General features: G+C 40.2%; 1 protein-coding gene across 2 annotated transcripts in view; it reads right to left on the bottom strand.

The window, feature by feature from the left end:
* Positions 1 to 726: 726 nt before the first annotated feature.
* The window catches only part of SLAIN1 (SLAIN motif family member 1), a 52223-nt gene continuing 38631 nt past the window's right edge, over positions 727 to 14318 (bottom strand). For both annotated transcript variants that reach the window (XM_068526723.1, XM_068526724.1), the window contains 5 exons: positions 14156 to 14305; positions 11448 to 11789; positions 6737 to 6892; positions 3050 to 3332; positions 727 to 1084 (listed from right to left, as the gene is read on the bottom strand). In XM_068526723.1, coding sequence (XP_068382824.1) covers positions 1009 to 1084; positions 3050 to 3332; positions 6737 to 6892; positions 11448 to 11789; positions 14156 to 14305 — 1007 coding nt within the window. In that variant the 3' untranslated portion in view covers positions 727 to 1008. The remainder of the gene's footprint in view (positions 1085 to 3049; positions 3333 to 6736; positions 6893 to 11447; positions 11790 to 14155; positions 14306 to 14318) is intronic.

Genomic DNA, 14318 nt, shown 5'->3' with positions numbered 1-14318 from the left:
GTCTTTATTTCTGAACATTCCAAAACAGCAGTGTACACAGTAACAAATATTAAGTCATATACCATAAGAAAGCATTCATTAGTGCAAATGGATTTTGTAAAAGGTCTATCAAAAAGATTTATTTGCTTTAAAATGCGTTCATTTCCAGAAGCATTATTAATAAAATGTTACAGTTTCATCTTCTGTAAAAGTACTGAAAATCAATTGTAGTACAGTAGCAAACATTGCAGGTATTAAGTGCAATGAGCTTGTGATGCCATTATAAATATGAAACCCACGTATGACAATAAATTAACAATGAAAACAACAAGACCATTCCACGCTGTTGTCTGGCTGTCTCAGTGCTCAAGGCTTCAGATTACATTGTGCTCATTCAACACAAAATTATGTCTCTCAAATTGTATGATGGAGTTTTGCTGATATATCCCTAGAGCTAAAAAAATAGTACCTTACCACAAAAATATTTTTATGGCACAAAATTTAAGTTGTTCCATAGTGGTTCACGTAGGTGTAAAAAGAAATAGGCACAAAAAATAAAATTCCTGTAAACTATAAAAAAGTAAATTTCAAAGCATACGTTATAGAACCTGGTTGTAAAGATGCAATGTATTAAAATACAGAACATGTAACGGGAAGATGTTTAGAACATGTAAGTAAATTGAACAAGTTACTTTAAGAAACTCAGATGGCAAAGAAAGAAAGCATTATGGATGAATACATCTCAATTCTCTCAAAAAGGATTCAGGTACGTATCAGTTCTACAAAAACTTCCTAGCTCTAAGTGTCACAATACTGCAACCATGGATTTGTGAACGCTGCAGTATCTCAGGCAAATATTTAAGTGCAATAATTAGTCTCTGGTGATTGGTCCATTGAAAAACAATGCAGTTAATATGTTAAAACGCAGAGGGGAAAGAATATCCCGACATCCGCTGTTACCCAGCCAGCTAGGTAACACGACCCTCATTTCCACTTCTTTCCAGCTGTTCAGACATACATAGCACTGCATCAGTAGCAACCATCTCTCCAGTTTCCATCCCTCAGAGTGCTGAGTGAAGACAGAGGCTTTGGAGGCTGAAGGAAACTATAAAGGAATGAAAAAAGGACACAGCTTGTAAGTAATCCCATGAGTCCCATCACTTACTTTGATCTACTCTCCGCCACTGCAGCAGTGACAACGTGCTGGCACCTTCCCAAGTGTGCCTCGTATTTCTGGGCCTTCCACATGCTCATCTGATGGAAAGCCCAGGTCTCGGCACGTTGCCACGCATGTTGTACGTGCACAAGCAGATTTGCAACCTAAGTGGAAAATGATCAATATCCTCAGTGTATAAAGAATATTTTAAAATCAGAAACAGATAGGGCTTCCCTGGTGGCGCAATGGTTAAGAATCCACCTACCAATGCAGGAGACACGGGTTCGAGCCCTGGTCCGGGAAGATCCCACGTGCCGCGCAGCAACTAAGCCCGTGCACCACAACTACTGACCCTGTGCCCTAAAGCCTTCGAGCCACAGCTACTGAAGCCCGCGTGCCTAGAGCCCGTGCTCCGCAACAAGAGAAACCACCGCAATGAGAACCCGCACACAGCAACAAAGACCCAATGCAGCCATAAATAAATAAATAAATTTATAAAAAAAAAAACAAACTCAAGAGAAAAATGGCCTAAAAACATAAGTGGTTACTTCATTGAATACAAATTGAAAATTTCTCCATGTTATTCTGTCTTACAAATAATCAAAGATTTGCCTATTATATTGGCAGAGAATTTAAAAAGAATGATAATACCCAATGTTTGCCTAAGTTTGTGGAAACAGACAGACCCTCTCATTGTCTGGCAGTGACAGCCCTTCCAAGAGGTTAGTTTGAAGACATATATCCGAGGATAAATGGACTGTCCACAATGACCTACATACATCAAATAATGTGATTCTATTCAGTCACAAATGCAACACAGCCCGGCATTGAACAAACATGCACCAAAATGATTTCTATCTGGATAGTAGGATTATTTACTTTTCTGTGTTTGTTTTACAATAGTTTCTGAATTTGTTTTTGATCTGAGCACCTATTTATCAGAAAATAAAAACTATTTATAGCTACCCGATGCATAAAGAAAAATTACTTGCTCTCAAATCCTTTTCACACTTTTACCATGGTTCCCTCCCTCTCCTCCTCCAAATCCTAATTTCCTGTAAGAGTTGATTTACTGCCGCCATTTTCTCATCTTCTACTCTGTCCTCAACTCGCTTTTATGGAATTGTTTTTAACCGTAAGACACTCCAGGAGATCCAGTTCAAGAAGGGCACGCCACAACCATAAGATCATCGAACGGGTGCCCTGCAAGCAGGCTGGAATTTTGAAAGAAAAAGAAAAAAAATTCTACCTGGAATATACCAAACCTACACCAACATAAGCTAATAAAGTCCCAGTTAAATATCACTAAGATAGGGGCTTCCCTGGTGGCGCAGTGGTTGGGAGTCTGCCTGCCGATGCAGGGGACACGGGTTCGAGCCCTGGTCTGGGAGGATCCCACATGCCGCGGAGCAACTGGGCCCGTGAGCCACGATTGCTGAGCCTGCGCGTCTGGAGCCTGTGCTCCGCAACAAGAGAGGCCGCGATAGTGAGAGGTCCGCGCACCGCGATGAAGAGTGGCCCCCGCTCGCCGCAACTAGAGAAAGCCCTGGCACAGAAACGAAGACCCAACACAGTAATAATAAATTAAATAAATAAATAAATAAATAAATAAATAAATAAAATAAACCAAAACAAAAAAACAACATACTGATGACTGAGCTGCACCCCGCAGCAACTAAATCTGAATGTCTACAGATAGGACCCAGTCCAGACACTATACTTTAAAAAAAAAAAAAAAAAAAAAAATTGATTAAAAAGGTATTGAACCCAGAGGCGAGAGGTCACGAGTCAGGCCAGAAGGGGCAGAGGGACCTACCAGGGTTAGACAAAGGAAAAGTCAGGATGGTTCCCGGAGCGGTTTCTAATTGCAGACTGCAAACGAGGCCATGCAGACGAACAAGCAAAGGTTCTTACCTTCTGACAGGCTGTGCAATTTTGCTTCGAGGCAGGTTACTGCCATTTATTGCCAGTGAAGGTCTTGGGAGTGCGCTGCGGCCCGTTATCCCAGAAGCCGCAGCTTTGCTGGGGGCAGGGATCCCCGTGTTGGAGTGTAACTGTAAGCCGTTGGATAAAGGCATGTTACTGCTGCCTTGAACGGTTGGACTCACGTAGGCTGTGGCTTTCAGAGGCTGCCGGACAGACACTGGGAAATGTCCCACGCTGTGGATTCTGTGTTGAAGCTGCCCTGGTGACGGAACTAGAAGAACAAAGGACACGCACATGAGAGAACGTCTACCACTATCTGCACGCGTGTTATGTTCAAAGAAGCTGATACTGTTGAAAGGGTTTTACAGATATAGAAATTTATCTACATATATGCATGTAGATAAATGAAATACGAGTTCCAGCCTGCATTTAGTATTGGAAAATTCTACTTCTTGATGAACGTCTCCTTCTCTGTCAATCAGCAGCAACATTTTTGAGCGCCTGACTATATTTAGAAGCCAGCTGGAACAACAACCTTCTTTCCTTTAACAAATCTGAGCATCTCTGAGTTCTCACAGGGTTTCTTCCTTGCTTGCTGGCTTGCTTGCTTGGAAGACATTAGGATTTCTTGATGGTTGCACTGGGGATGGTGTCATGAGGATAAAACAAGGGGACAATTTAATAGCAGTAATTACAGTAATTATAGAAGGGAAGACAGGTGGCATGGGTAGGCACAAACAGCTTATTACAGACATATTTCTTAAGTAATTTTCATCATGACATTTATCTCATAGGGTTGGTGGGAAGACTAAATGAGTTAATCCACATAAAGCCTTACAATGGCTGAGTAACCACTCGGCAAGTACTACCTGGATAACAGCAGCAGAATCTGTGAAATGAAGGGAGCTCTCTGGGTAAGAACCCTTAAGAACTTCATCAATATACTGGCCCATCATTGTGCACTATTTCACATTAAAAAACAATGAACGGGCTTCCCTGGTGGCGCAGTGGTTGAGAATCTGCCTGCCAATGCAGGGGACACGGGTTCGAGCCCTGGTCTGGGAAGATCCCACATGCCGCGGAGCAACTGGGCCCGTGAGCCACAACTACTGAACCTGCGCGTCTGGAGCCTGTGCTCCGCAACAAGAGAGGCTGCGATGGTGAGCGGCCCGTGCACCGCAACGAAGAGTGGCCCCCATTTGCCACAACTAGAGAAAGCCCTCGCACAGAAACGAAGACCCAACACAGCCAAAAATAAATAAAATTTAAAAAATTTTTTTAAATTAAAAAAAAACAACAACAATGAACTGTTTGGCAGAAATTTTTAAATTTTATAAATCCTTTTCTCCAAGGAAAAAACTGAATCACAAATTTAACATAAACTTATACATACAACATTACCTGTTGTTTACTAACCACTCTAGCCTCTGCTGCCTAGTACACTTGTGATGCGGTTAACACAAACAAACCCTGTTTTCTAAAACAGTTTAACTGATTTTGAACTTAAGCACAGAATATACAATAGATATCTCTCTGATAAAAAGTGAGGAGAAAGACAAAAAACGTCTATGGTTTTATTTAATATCTCTTGAAAATATTTCCTTAAATTAGTTTTGTTCAAGTATACATTAGGTGAAATCTATATGTAGGAATGCTGATGTATGTGTACAGTAGCCAAAAAATTCGATGAAAAATGAGGTCTCTGTAAGATTCTGCTAGAGTTCTGTTTCCATCAAGCTTTAGGGACACAATAAACTTGTGTTGGCTGGCAAATCATCGCTAAGATCCTTTCCAACCAATTCTACAATTCCTTAATTTAGTAGCTTCTAACTGTGAATGTTCCAACATATTGGCTTATCAACTGTAACAAACATACCCCACTAATGCAAGATGTTAATAACAGAGGAAACTGGAGGAGGGGATGGGGGACATGCGGGGATATGTGGGAACTCTGTACTTCTCGCTCAATTTTTCTGTAAACCTCAAACTGCTCAAAAACAAAGTCTTAATTTAAAAAAAAACTCAACAGGTGAATTTGGCCCAATTTCATCTGAAACACAATATACATAAAGTACTTAAATGTTAAGCCTAGAGCAGAATGAAATTTTGAAGCGACCACACGCGTGTAACCATATCCACAGCAAGACGTGAACCGCTGCCAGCACCTCAGGCTCTCACATACCCTCTCCCAGTCAGTACTCCCCCAAAGTGACTGTTATTTTCACTTTTATCACCACAGACTAGTTATTCCTATGTTGAACTTCATGTAAATGGAATTATATAGTATGTTCTCTTCTTTGGCTTCTTTGACTCAATATTATGTTTTTGAGATTCATCCATATTTGCATTGCTATGTGGTATTCCATTGAATGAATGTCAAAATCCATTCTCCTGATGATGAAAAGCTTGGTTATTTCTAAGTTTGGGGTTTTATGAACATTCTTGAATATGCGTTGGTGTTCAGATGCATTATGTTATGGGTATATTCCAAATTTATAACTATTAGGATAAATGAAGTTATTAGCAAAGCTGCTGAATACAACATCAAAATACAAAAATCAATTGTATTTCTAAATACCAGCAAACTAGTAGACACTAAAATTTGAAAAAGATACTATTTATAAAAACATTTTAAAAATAAAATACTTAGGAATAAATTATAGATGTATTAACCTCTATATAGAAAGCTACAAAACTTTGAGAGACAAGATGATCTAAATAAATGAAAGAATGTTCCATGTTAATGCATTAGAAAACTAATATTGTTACGATACCAATTCTAAAATCTATCTACAGATTCAATAAAACATGTGAATCATTTAGGTACTAGACATGTGTTGGAGGTACACAGGGTAGTCTGTTAGGGCCACCAAGGAGTCTTCTGGGTGCAGACTTAAGACATCTGGTTGATGGCGCTTGGCCACACACTCTGAACACACTTCAGGCCTCCCGGGTTTGGGCATATCAATACTGGGACTGTGACCTTGGATCTGCCACCCAGGGGTCAACCTCAGACTTAATCCCAACTACCCCTACAGACAGCGTGAGTAGGAGGTGGGGGGGTGCCCTGGAGCCAGCACGTCCCCACACAAAGCGAACACACACACACACACACACACACACACACACACACACACACACACACACACACTCTAGATCTTACTTTCACCATGCTGCTCATCACTGGGTAAACCATACAGAGGATGAATGACACACTGTGGGGCAAACTGAAATGAAGTAGATGAATCCTACTTTAGACGCACTAAAACAGAACTTCATTTGCCAGGGGAAAGCTCTGGACTGGTGAAAAACAAGACCAAAGTACACAGAATAAGTGTGCCTTCCTCAGAGTAAACGTATCAAGTACACAGCTAAAAAGAGGCAGATCTGCAAAGAAAACATTTTTGTATGATGAGTAAGCAAATCAATCACCATTTAGTGCTTCTACTGCTATCCCTGGGTATAAAGGATTGCATAGAATTTACTAATTATTAATTGGTGACATAGGCACCAGTGAAAATACCACTCAGTTGTAATGGTGAAAGACAAAAAAGTGTCACAAGGAGAAAAGTTTCCTGTAGTGTTCTTAAGAGAAAGAAAGAAATGAAATAGTAAGATTTTCCTAATGGTGTTACAACTAATTAAAATTACACACAAAAAAATTGTCATACTTACTACAAGACTGTATTCTTGAAATTCCATTTGCAGCTCCATGCAAGCTTGAGTCAAAACTCTGACTATTCCGCACGGTGACTGGAGAACTACCATTGCTACTAACAGCGGTTGTGCTTGGCATCCGAGCTAGATTAGGCATACTTCTTCGGAGCTTATCTAGAAAAGAATTTTACAAAGTTAAAAATCACAACTTTTATGCCAGTTAAAACACTAGCTTTCAAAAGTAAATACAAATAGAAATCATATTTTGTTCAATGACAAACAGAAATTATCATGTGTGTTATGAACTCTAGCAAGCTAACTAATTACCCCGGTAGAGACAAACACACCCCACGGCTCCAGAAAGGTTCCACCAAACAGACTGCTAAAGGAAAGTACTTGTTCTATAAAAAGAGGGAGGAATTAGGTAATCAATTAGCTGTTTGTTCCTATACAATAAGTGGATAAAACTGAATCGAAGTGAGGATAGAAAATAATCTTACAGCTTAAAAAAAAAAAAAAAAAAAAGCTAGGAATTGTTACATGTTAATAAAAAAAAAAAAAAAAAAAAAAACAACCTAGAAGTGTCAAACCAGCAATTACTGAATCTTTTGCTAGCATATCAAAAAAGGAAGAAATTCTTAAAATTCTAACTTGAGATGTTTTGACATATCCACTCATCACATCAACATGACCACATTAACTTCTGGAAAGTTTTAAGGGTCATGAGTACACCACCAAACCTTTGGAGACTTGAAAATGTGCTTCCCTTTTTTTTTTTCCTTGCTTTGAGTACATCTTCCGCCACTAAGGGGGCAGCAGAGAGTCAGTCACGCACAGACCTCAGTGCCTCTGAGATTTGAATTCAGCCACAAGAGGGCAACTCTACAATGTAGACAGTTTTCTCTTTAATACGCACACCCCCAAAACCAAAGTACACATATCAGCTCACTGAAGCTCAGAAAACAAAGGATACATCTGAATACTAAGTAAAAACCCATTCAAGTACAAAACCAGATTCATTTCTCTCCCCTTCACACACAGCTCCTTCTGCATCACTTAGATCCTTTGATTATAGCCCTACTCATCAAGTCACCTCATCCAAAAAGCAGCGGAATCTTCCAAGTTTCACCTCCCATCTTCCCCTTGACTCCCAAGTCCTGTCAATTCTGCCTCATAAATATTTAACAAATCTCCCACTACCACCTAGTTTAGACCTCATTATTTGTCACCCACATTTTCACAAAATTCTCTTAATTGGTCTCTGTACACCCTGTCTTGTTCCTCCGCATCTTCCATACAGCCAGTGACTTCTAGCCAGCCACTTCCTAAAACCCTCTGATCACTCTCCCTCCCCTTCCTCTGAAAGCCCAAGCTCCTGGGCTGAGAACAGATCCTTCCAAGATACAGGCTCTGCAGCCATCTCTAGCCTCATCTCCTGCTGCCCTCGCCACACAGCCTACTCGCCAACCGTAGGGGAGAACGGAATTTCCAAATACTTCACACTCTCTTGTACCCGTGAGCGTGCTGGTCCTTTCACTTGGACACCCTTCCCCACTTTGTGGAATGAATGAATGAACGAGTATTTCCTGTGTATATATACGATACAGTGTGTTAGACAAGGGAGTTCCCGACTCTCAGTGGGGTTACAGTCTAGACCACTGTTTCTCAATCTCTTCTTCTACTATCAATCTTTAGGAATCCTTTAAGGAATAAAGGCAGCAGCCAGTTACCCACCAAACATCTAAATCTAGACCTACAGTAAATACAGGGTTCGGGGAGGTCCTCAGGCTAACACTGATTACACCATGCCACTGATAACCCCTGCCATACCCTAAAAATCACAGTTAGCAAATGTTCTGCAAGCTTTAATCATTTATCATACCTGGCAAACTATTCAAATACAGTAGCCCTACCCTGCCCCACCTTATGGGCAGGGGATACGTTCCAAGACCCTCAGCGGGTGCCTGTAGCCGCCCATAGTACAGAACCTTATATATACGATGTTCTTCCTATACAGGCGCTGACAGGCAGGAAGCACACACAGCGTGGATACACAGGACAAAGGGATGATTCACGTCCCAGGTGGGACAGAGCAGGAAGGCACAAGATTTCCTCATACTACTCACGACAGTGCACAGTTTAAAACTCACTAATTGTTTATTTCTGTAATTTTCCATTTAACATTTTCAGACTGCAGTTGACCATGGGTAACTGAAGTCACAGGTAAGGGTGGACTGCTGTATGCTCCTTTTAATCCTATGATCCCCAGAAATATACCAAGAACTTTTAAGAGCCATCCCTTTGGAAACCAGGCAATGTAGGAGCTATGGAAGTAGTAAATATTAACATGCACTTCTATTTTACTTTTAATTATTTTCTTCTATCCACATTATTTTAATAATTTAGAAAAATATTTGAGAGAAAGTTACAACTCTCATTCCACAATTTTGTTCAAATAATCCTCTGGTAACAAATGAAGGCTCAGATATCTGAGCCACGTTAATAAAAGTTTTAAAAAACAGTGGGGTTGGAGAGACCACCTTTACTTTTTCAGCACTTCGAACTTTTCCAGCATTTTTACTCCAGTCAATGGAATGGTCATTATTTCATTTATTCCTTATGACAAACTTAGGTTAAAGGATTACATGTTACATAAAGGAGAACGTGTACCAGATGATTTGATGTCCAATTATACCTAAGTTTTCTAAGAAAGGGATATTATTTGTCTACATTTTGTAGCCAAATAAGTGAGAGCTCAGAGGCATGAGAAGCCTGGGAAAGGTATAAGTGGTAGGCCAGGAGGGGAACTCAGCACGTACTGGCCTTCAGAGCCTGTGTACTCAGCCATTAAGCTAATCAGTCAGAAGTCCAATCCAGAGAACTGCTGTTGTATTCCATTTTCCTTTGCGTGTGGAGACCAGACCTTTTAGAGAAATAAAACTACCACAGTCAGACACCAGGCTGAGAAATATTTCCACTTTCCGAACAGGAACCATCATAACACAGATTTAGGGAAACCTAACCCTTTTCATAATGGTGTTGAATGTAAGTTAATACCACTTTTCTAAGGTAGGACAATGATCCCACTGACAATACTAATCAAGATGCAGAGGGAGCATCTGCTTGACAGGCAGGATGTGATGCTCTAAGACACCTGACAAAAAAAGCCTTTGCAGAAACAACTCTGTGCCCTCTCCTGCAGTTTTAATGATGCTGTAATTTTCATTAAGCACATAAAATATTGTCTTTGATATTATCAGCTTTAATAAATTAGTCACTAGTGGCAGTCACTTTACCTGCCACTGTTTTCTTTTAAATTTGAAATCTGAAGGTATTAAAAAAGAGAGAAGTTCTGACTATAAAACCTTAAGTATTTTCAAATGGTCTCTCAATTAGCATGAATAATAGAAGTCCAGAGGAAGAAAAGAGTAAACACTAAGTACATGATAGCAGGTGATGACTAGTATGATTTGTATTTGGCCTTGCAATATTTTTAAGTAATTTGTTGGATCATTTCTGGGCCCAGGTTTGAGAAATGCTGCTGTAGAATAATTAAAAGCTATAGCTCTATAAATACGGTTAGTTTCTCCATACTCTACAGGATTTGTGTGTGAGGGTCAGACTGATCATCAGTGCAAAAACATACCAGGCTTAGAATATCACATGATTATTCTCCCTCTAGTTCTTGTAAGTCAAGATCCATAGGGGCTTCCCTGGTGGCGCAGTGGTTGAGAATCTGCCTGCTAATGCAGGGGACACGGGTTCGAGCCCTGGTCTGGGAGGATCCCACATGCCGCGGAGCAACTGGGCCCGTGAGCCACGATTGCTGAGCCTGCGTGTCTGGAGCCTGTGCTCCGCCAACAAGAGAGGCCGCGACAGTGAAAGGCCCGTGCACCGCGATGAAGAGTGGCCCCCACTCGCCGCAACTAGAGAAAGCCCTCGCGTAGAAACGAAGACCCAACACAGCCAAAAATAAAATAAAAAATAAATAAGTTAAAAAAAAAAAAAGTTATAAAAGGTTGGACTGGAAAAAAAAAAAAAAAAAGATCTATAACTCCTGGGAGTGGGGAAGGAACACAAATGATGAAGAGGGAAACAGAAAAAATTACAAAAAAAGAACGACACATATTCCAACCCACCGTGCTGCCATCAGGACAAATCAACTTGCCGTTACCACGCCTAATATCAGCTTCCACAGCCCCAATGCTGCACCGATCTTAATTCTAGATGTCAGGACAGCAGAGGGAAAGACACATCCCAGACTTCCCCTAAATCTCGATGTGCACTGCAGCATCCTGTCCAAGCGCCAGGGTCCACACTTACCATCCATCACTCTGGGCTAGGAGCAGGCCGTCAGAGATGGGGGGTTTTGAGAAAGATGAGAGAAGATGCAGCTCAGTGCCTCTGACTCCATGGAACTAGGAACTCCTCAACTCCCACAGCCCTGCTGTCCTACGGCTGTACCAGCCACAACATGAAGATGCTCCCCATTTCTGACTCAGTCTGGTACCTCACAATGGTTCCCCTGAAGCTATAAATCTGGGACACGTAATCAGAAGCTGGTCAATTATAGATTTAAATGTACACCAACCAAACTGATGAGGTCTTGAGAATGTACTTAATAAGTCTTGGAAACATTTACCAGTTATTTATATTGACCTTAAAACCATTTCTTGACCATGTATGGAAGATCAAAGCGCATCGAATACCAAAGGGGCATACAACTTACCTCCGTTGGTCCTATTTGGTTGCTGATCTGGAGTTTGGGCTTGAGGTGAGTAATACTGTTGCTGCTGGTAATTATTCGAAGGAAAATACTGGGAACCGGGGCTCCTCCTACACTCCCGAATGCTGGAGAAAGTCTGTGAATGGGGAATTCCTCTTTGGAAAGGTGAACATCTTGGAAGGCGAGGCTGAGGTGGTGGCAGGTGATCAAATTCCTCCTCGTCCTCCAGGCTGAATCGATCGTATTCTTGATCACTACACGTCCCTTTTTTTCCTGAATTCAGTGACACACTGGAACTATGTCTCGACGCAGATGCTGAAGTAGAAGCATAATCTTGCCTGAGACCTATGGAACAACAGGGAATAGTATTATCTTATGAGGCGTTTCAATCTGGCTTAATTATTAAGTTCCAATTCATCAAATATTTGAGGAAAATTTGTATCAAGCAAGTGATTCAAGTGGAGACCCACTATCTTGTTCTTAGTTTATTAAATCCCAAGAAAGCAGACACGTTTACCTACCAGACAGACAGCTAATACTAGACTATTCTGTTCTGGGAAAAGATTGCCCGAATTCCAGTGAAGATTAAAAATATACCGCTACAGTTCATCAATCAGTATCTGTCAATTTCCCCAAGCCATTCCTTCTGGAATCTGGAGAGATACTTAGGAAGGCTACTTAGGAAAAACTATTCATCATCATGATGAGTAGTTAACTGTGAGTTAGACAATCAAAAAATCAAATCTCTGCCCAAGTAGGAACTCCTGCTCCCCATCCCAACTTTCAAAGTCAAAGGAAAGTTCAAAACCTGGGGCACAAATATTTTCTAACGAGGTCACTTCTCTTGTTCTTTTTGTTACTAATATTATCTTTTTCAAAGCATGCTGACACTTCAAAACTTCAATAGTTTTGGGTCATCCTAAATGACAGCCATCTAAAAATAGTCAAACTGGATGCTTCTAGTTATCTCGTTGCCAACCCACAAGTTTTTTTTAAGTAGTCTATGCCTGACTGACTACTTAACTTCCGAGACTGGCATCCAATCTTTCAGCCATATATTTTTTTTAGAAAGAGTTACTGTTAGTGTACTGTTACTAAATAACAATATAAAATAATCATTTTTCCTCTCAAAATGTATCCTATTAAATCTTGCATAAGCATTACAATGTTTCTCATAGTAGCCTTGCCCAATTCTGAAAGCAGGAAATTGTTATGCTTAAATGATACTTGGCTGTTTCTACTTATGTTGGCCTCAGAAGATAATTCCAAAATAAGCTTAGCCCAGTTCTGTGATCTACATCTTCTTTTGCCTTTTGATACCATTAATACCCTTGAAGTAGTTCACTCTCAGATTAATTGTTGTAACCTTATTGCAGAACCAGTAATAACTCAATGTTATTGGAAATAACATTTCCAATTATCTCTCCTTCAATAATTATGTATCTTGAGAAGTGTAATTTTTATTGAAGTATAGTTGACTTACAATGTTTTGTTAATTTCTGCTGTACAGCAGTTATTCAGTTATACATATATATATATATATATATATATATACACATAATTTTTTATATTCTTTTCCATTATGGTTTGTCTCAGGATACTAAATATAGTTCCCTGTGCTATACAGTAGGACCTTGTTGTTTAACCATTCTATATGTAATAATTTGCATCTGAGAATGCATTAATTGCAGGTTTAATTGAATTTGTATTAAGATAGCTACACACTCACATGCAGTTCTGGGAATAATAGAGATCTTTTGTGTACTCTGTCCAGTTTCCCTTGATGGTATCATTTTGCAAAATCATAGAATAATAGGACAACTATGATACCGGCACTTATATAAACGCATCTGATTTAGATTTTCCAGTATTACTTTTATATGTGTACATGTGTTAGTATCAAATTCTATACAATTTTATCACCTGTAGGATCATATACCTACCACCATAGTCAAAAACAGAGAAGCTCCCTAAACCCCTCGTGTTGTGCTTTTATAACCACATCTACCTCCCTCCTGAGAGCCCACGCCCTATCCCAAAGCCCCGGCAACCACTAATCTGTCATCCATTTCTAAAATGTTGTCATTCCAAAATGTTATATAAATGGAATTATACAGTATGAAATCTCCTGGGATCATCTTTTCCACTCAGCATAATTCCCTGGAGATTCATCCAAGATGGTAATGTCTTTCAAAATTTATTCTTTTTTCTTGCTGAGTAGTACCCCACGGTATGGAGGTACCCCCAGCTTGATTAACCATTCACCTACTGAAGGACATCTGAGCTCATTCTGGTTTTTGGCTATTATTATAAATAGCGGTGTTATGAACATTCATATGCAGGTTTCTGTGTTTCTGAACACAAGCTTCCATTGCCCTGGGATAAACGCCCAAGAATACAATGTGCTGGGCCTTATGGAAACCGCATGTTTAGTTCTCTAAGAAACTGGCAAACTTGCTTCCACAGTGGCTACACTGGTGATGTTTTACATCAATGTATTTTGCCCAGAGTATGTCCTAATATTTTACAATGGTCATGAGACTGTGAGAAGCATTTAATTGCTCCACCTACAAAGTAGGACGGTATGAGAGAAAGAATAGAATTGCTTGCCCATTACCTGGGGAGAAATGCCTGAAATCTCCCCACCCCCTTAGGTTTCAAGTAGAAGCCTCTAGTTTAAAACGTTTTCTAGTTTAAAAAGAGGAACCTACTTTCTTCTTGCAGACGAGCCATGATCTGAACATCAGTGAGGTCCTGTAACTTATATCCCATGGAGATAGAATCATCCTCCAGTTCTGAAGTACTCAGCTCACTGTCTATGGATGACTGGGGACTGAGAGGGGAGCCCCTGGATGTGTAACCTAAAAACAAGGG

The sequence above is a fragment of the Eschrichtius robustus genome, chromosome 18, assembly GCF_028021215.1.
Source record: "Eschrichtius robustus isolate mEscRob2 chromosome 18, mEscRob2.pri, whole genome shotgun sequence".
NCBI classification, from domain to species: Eukaryota; Metazoa; Chordata; class Mammalia; order Artiodactyla; family Eschrichtiidae; genus Eschrichtius; species Eschrichtius robustus.
The sequence above is the reverse complement of the archived record's forward strand: the minus strand, read 5'-3'. Positions and strand labels throughout refer to the sequence as shown.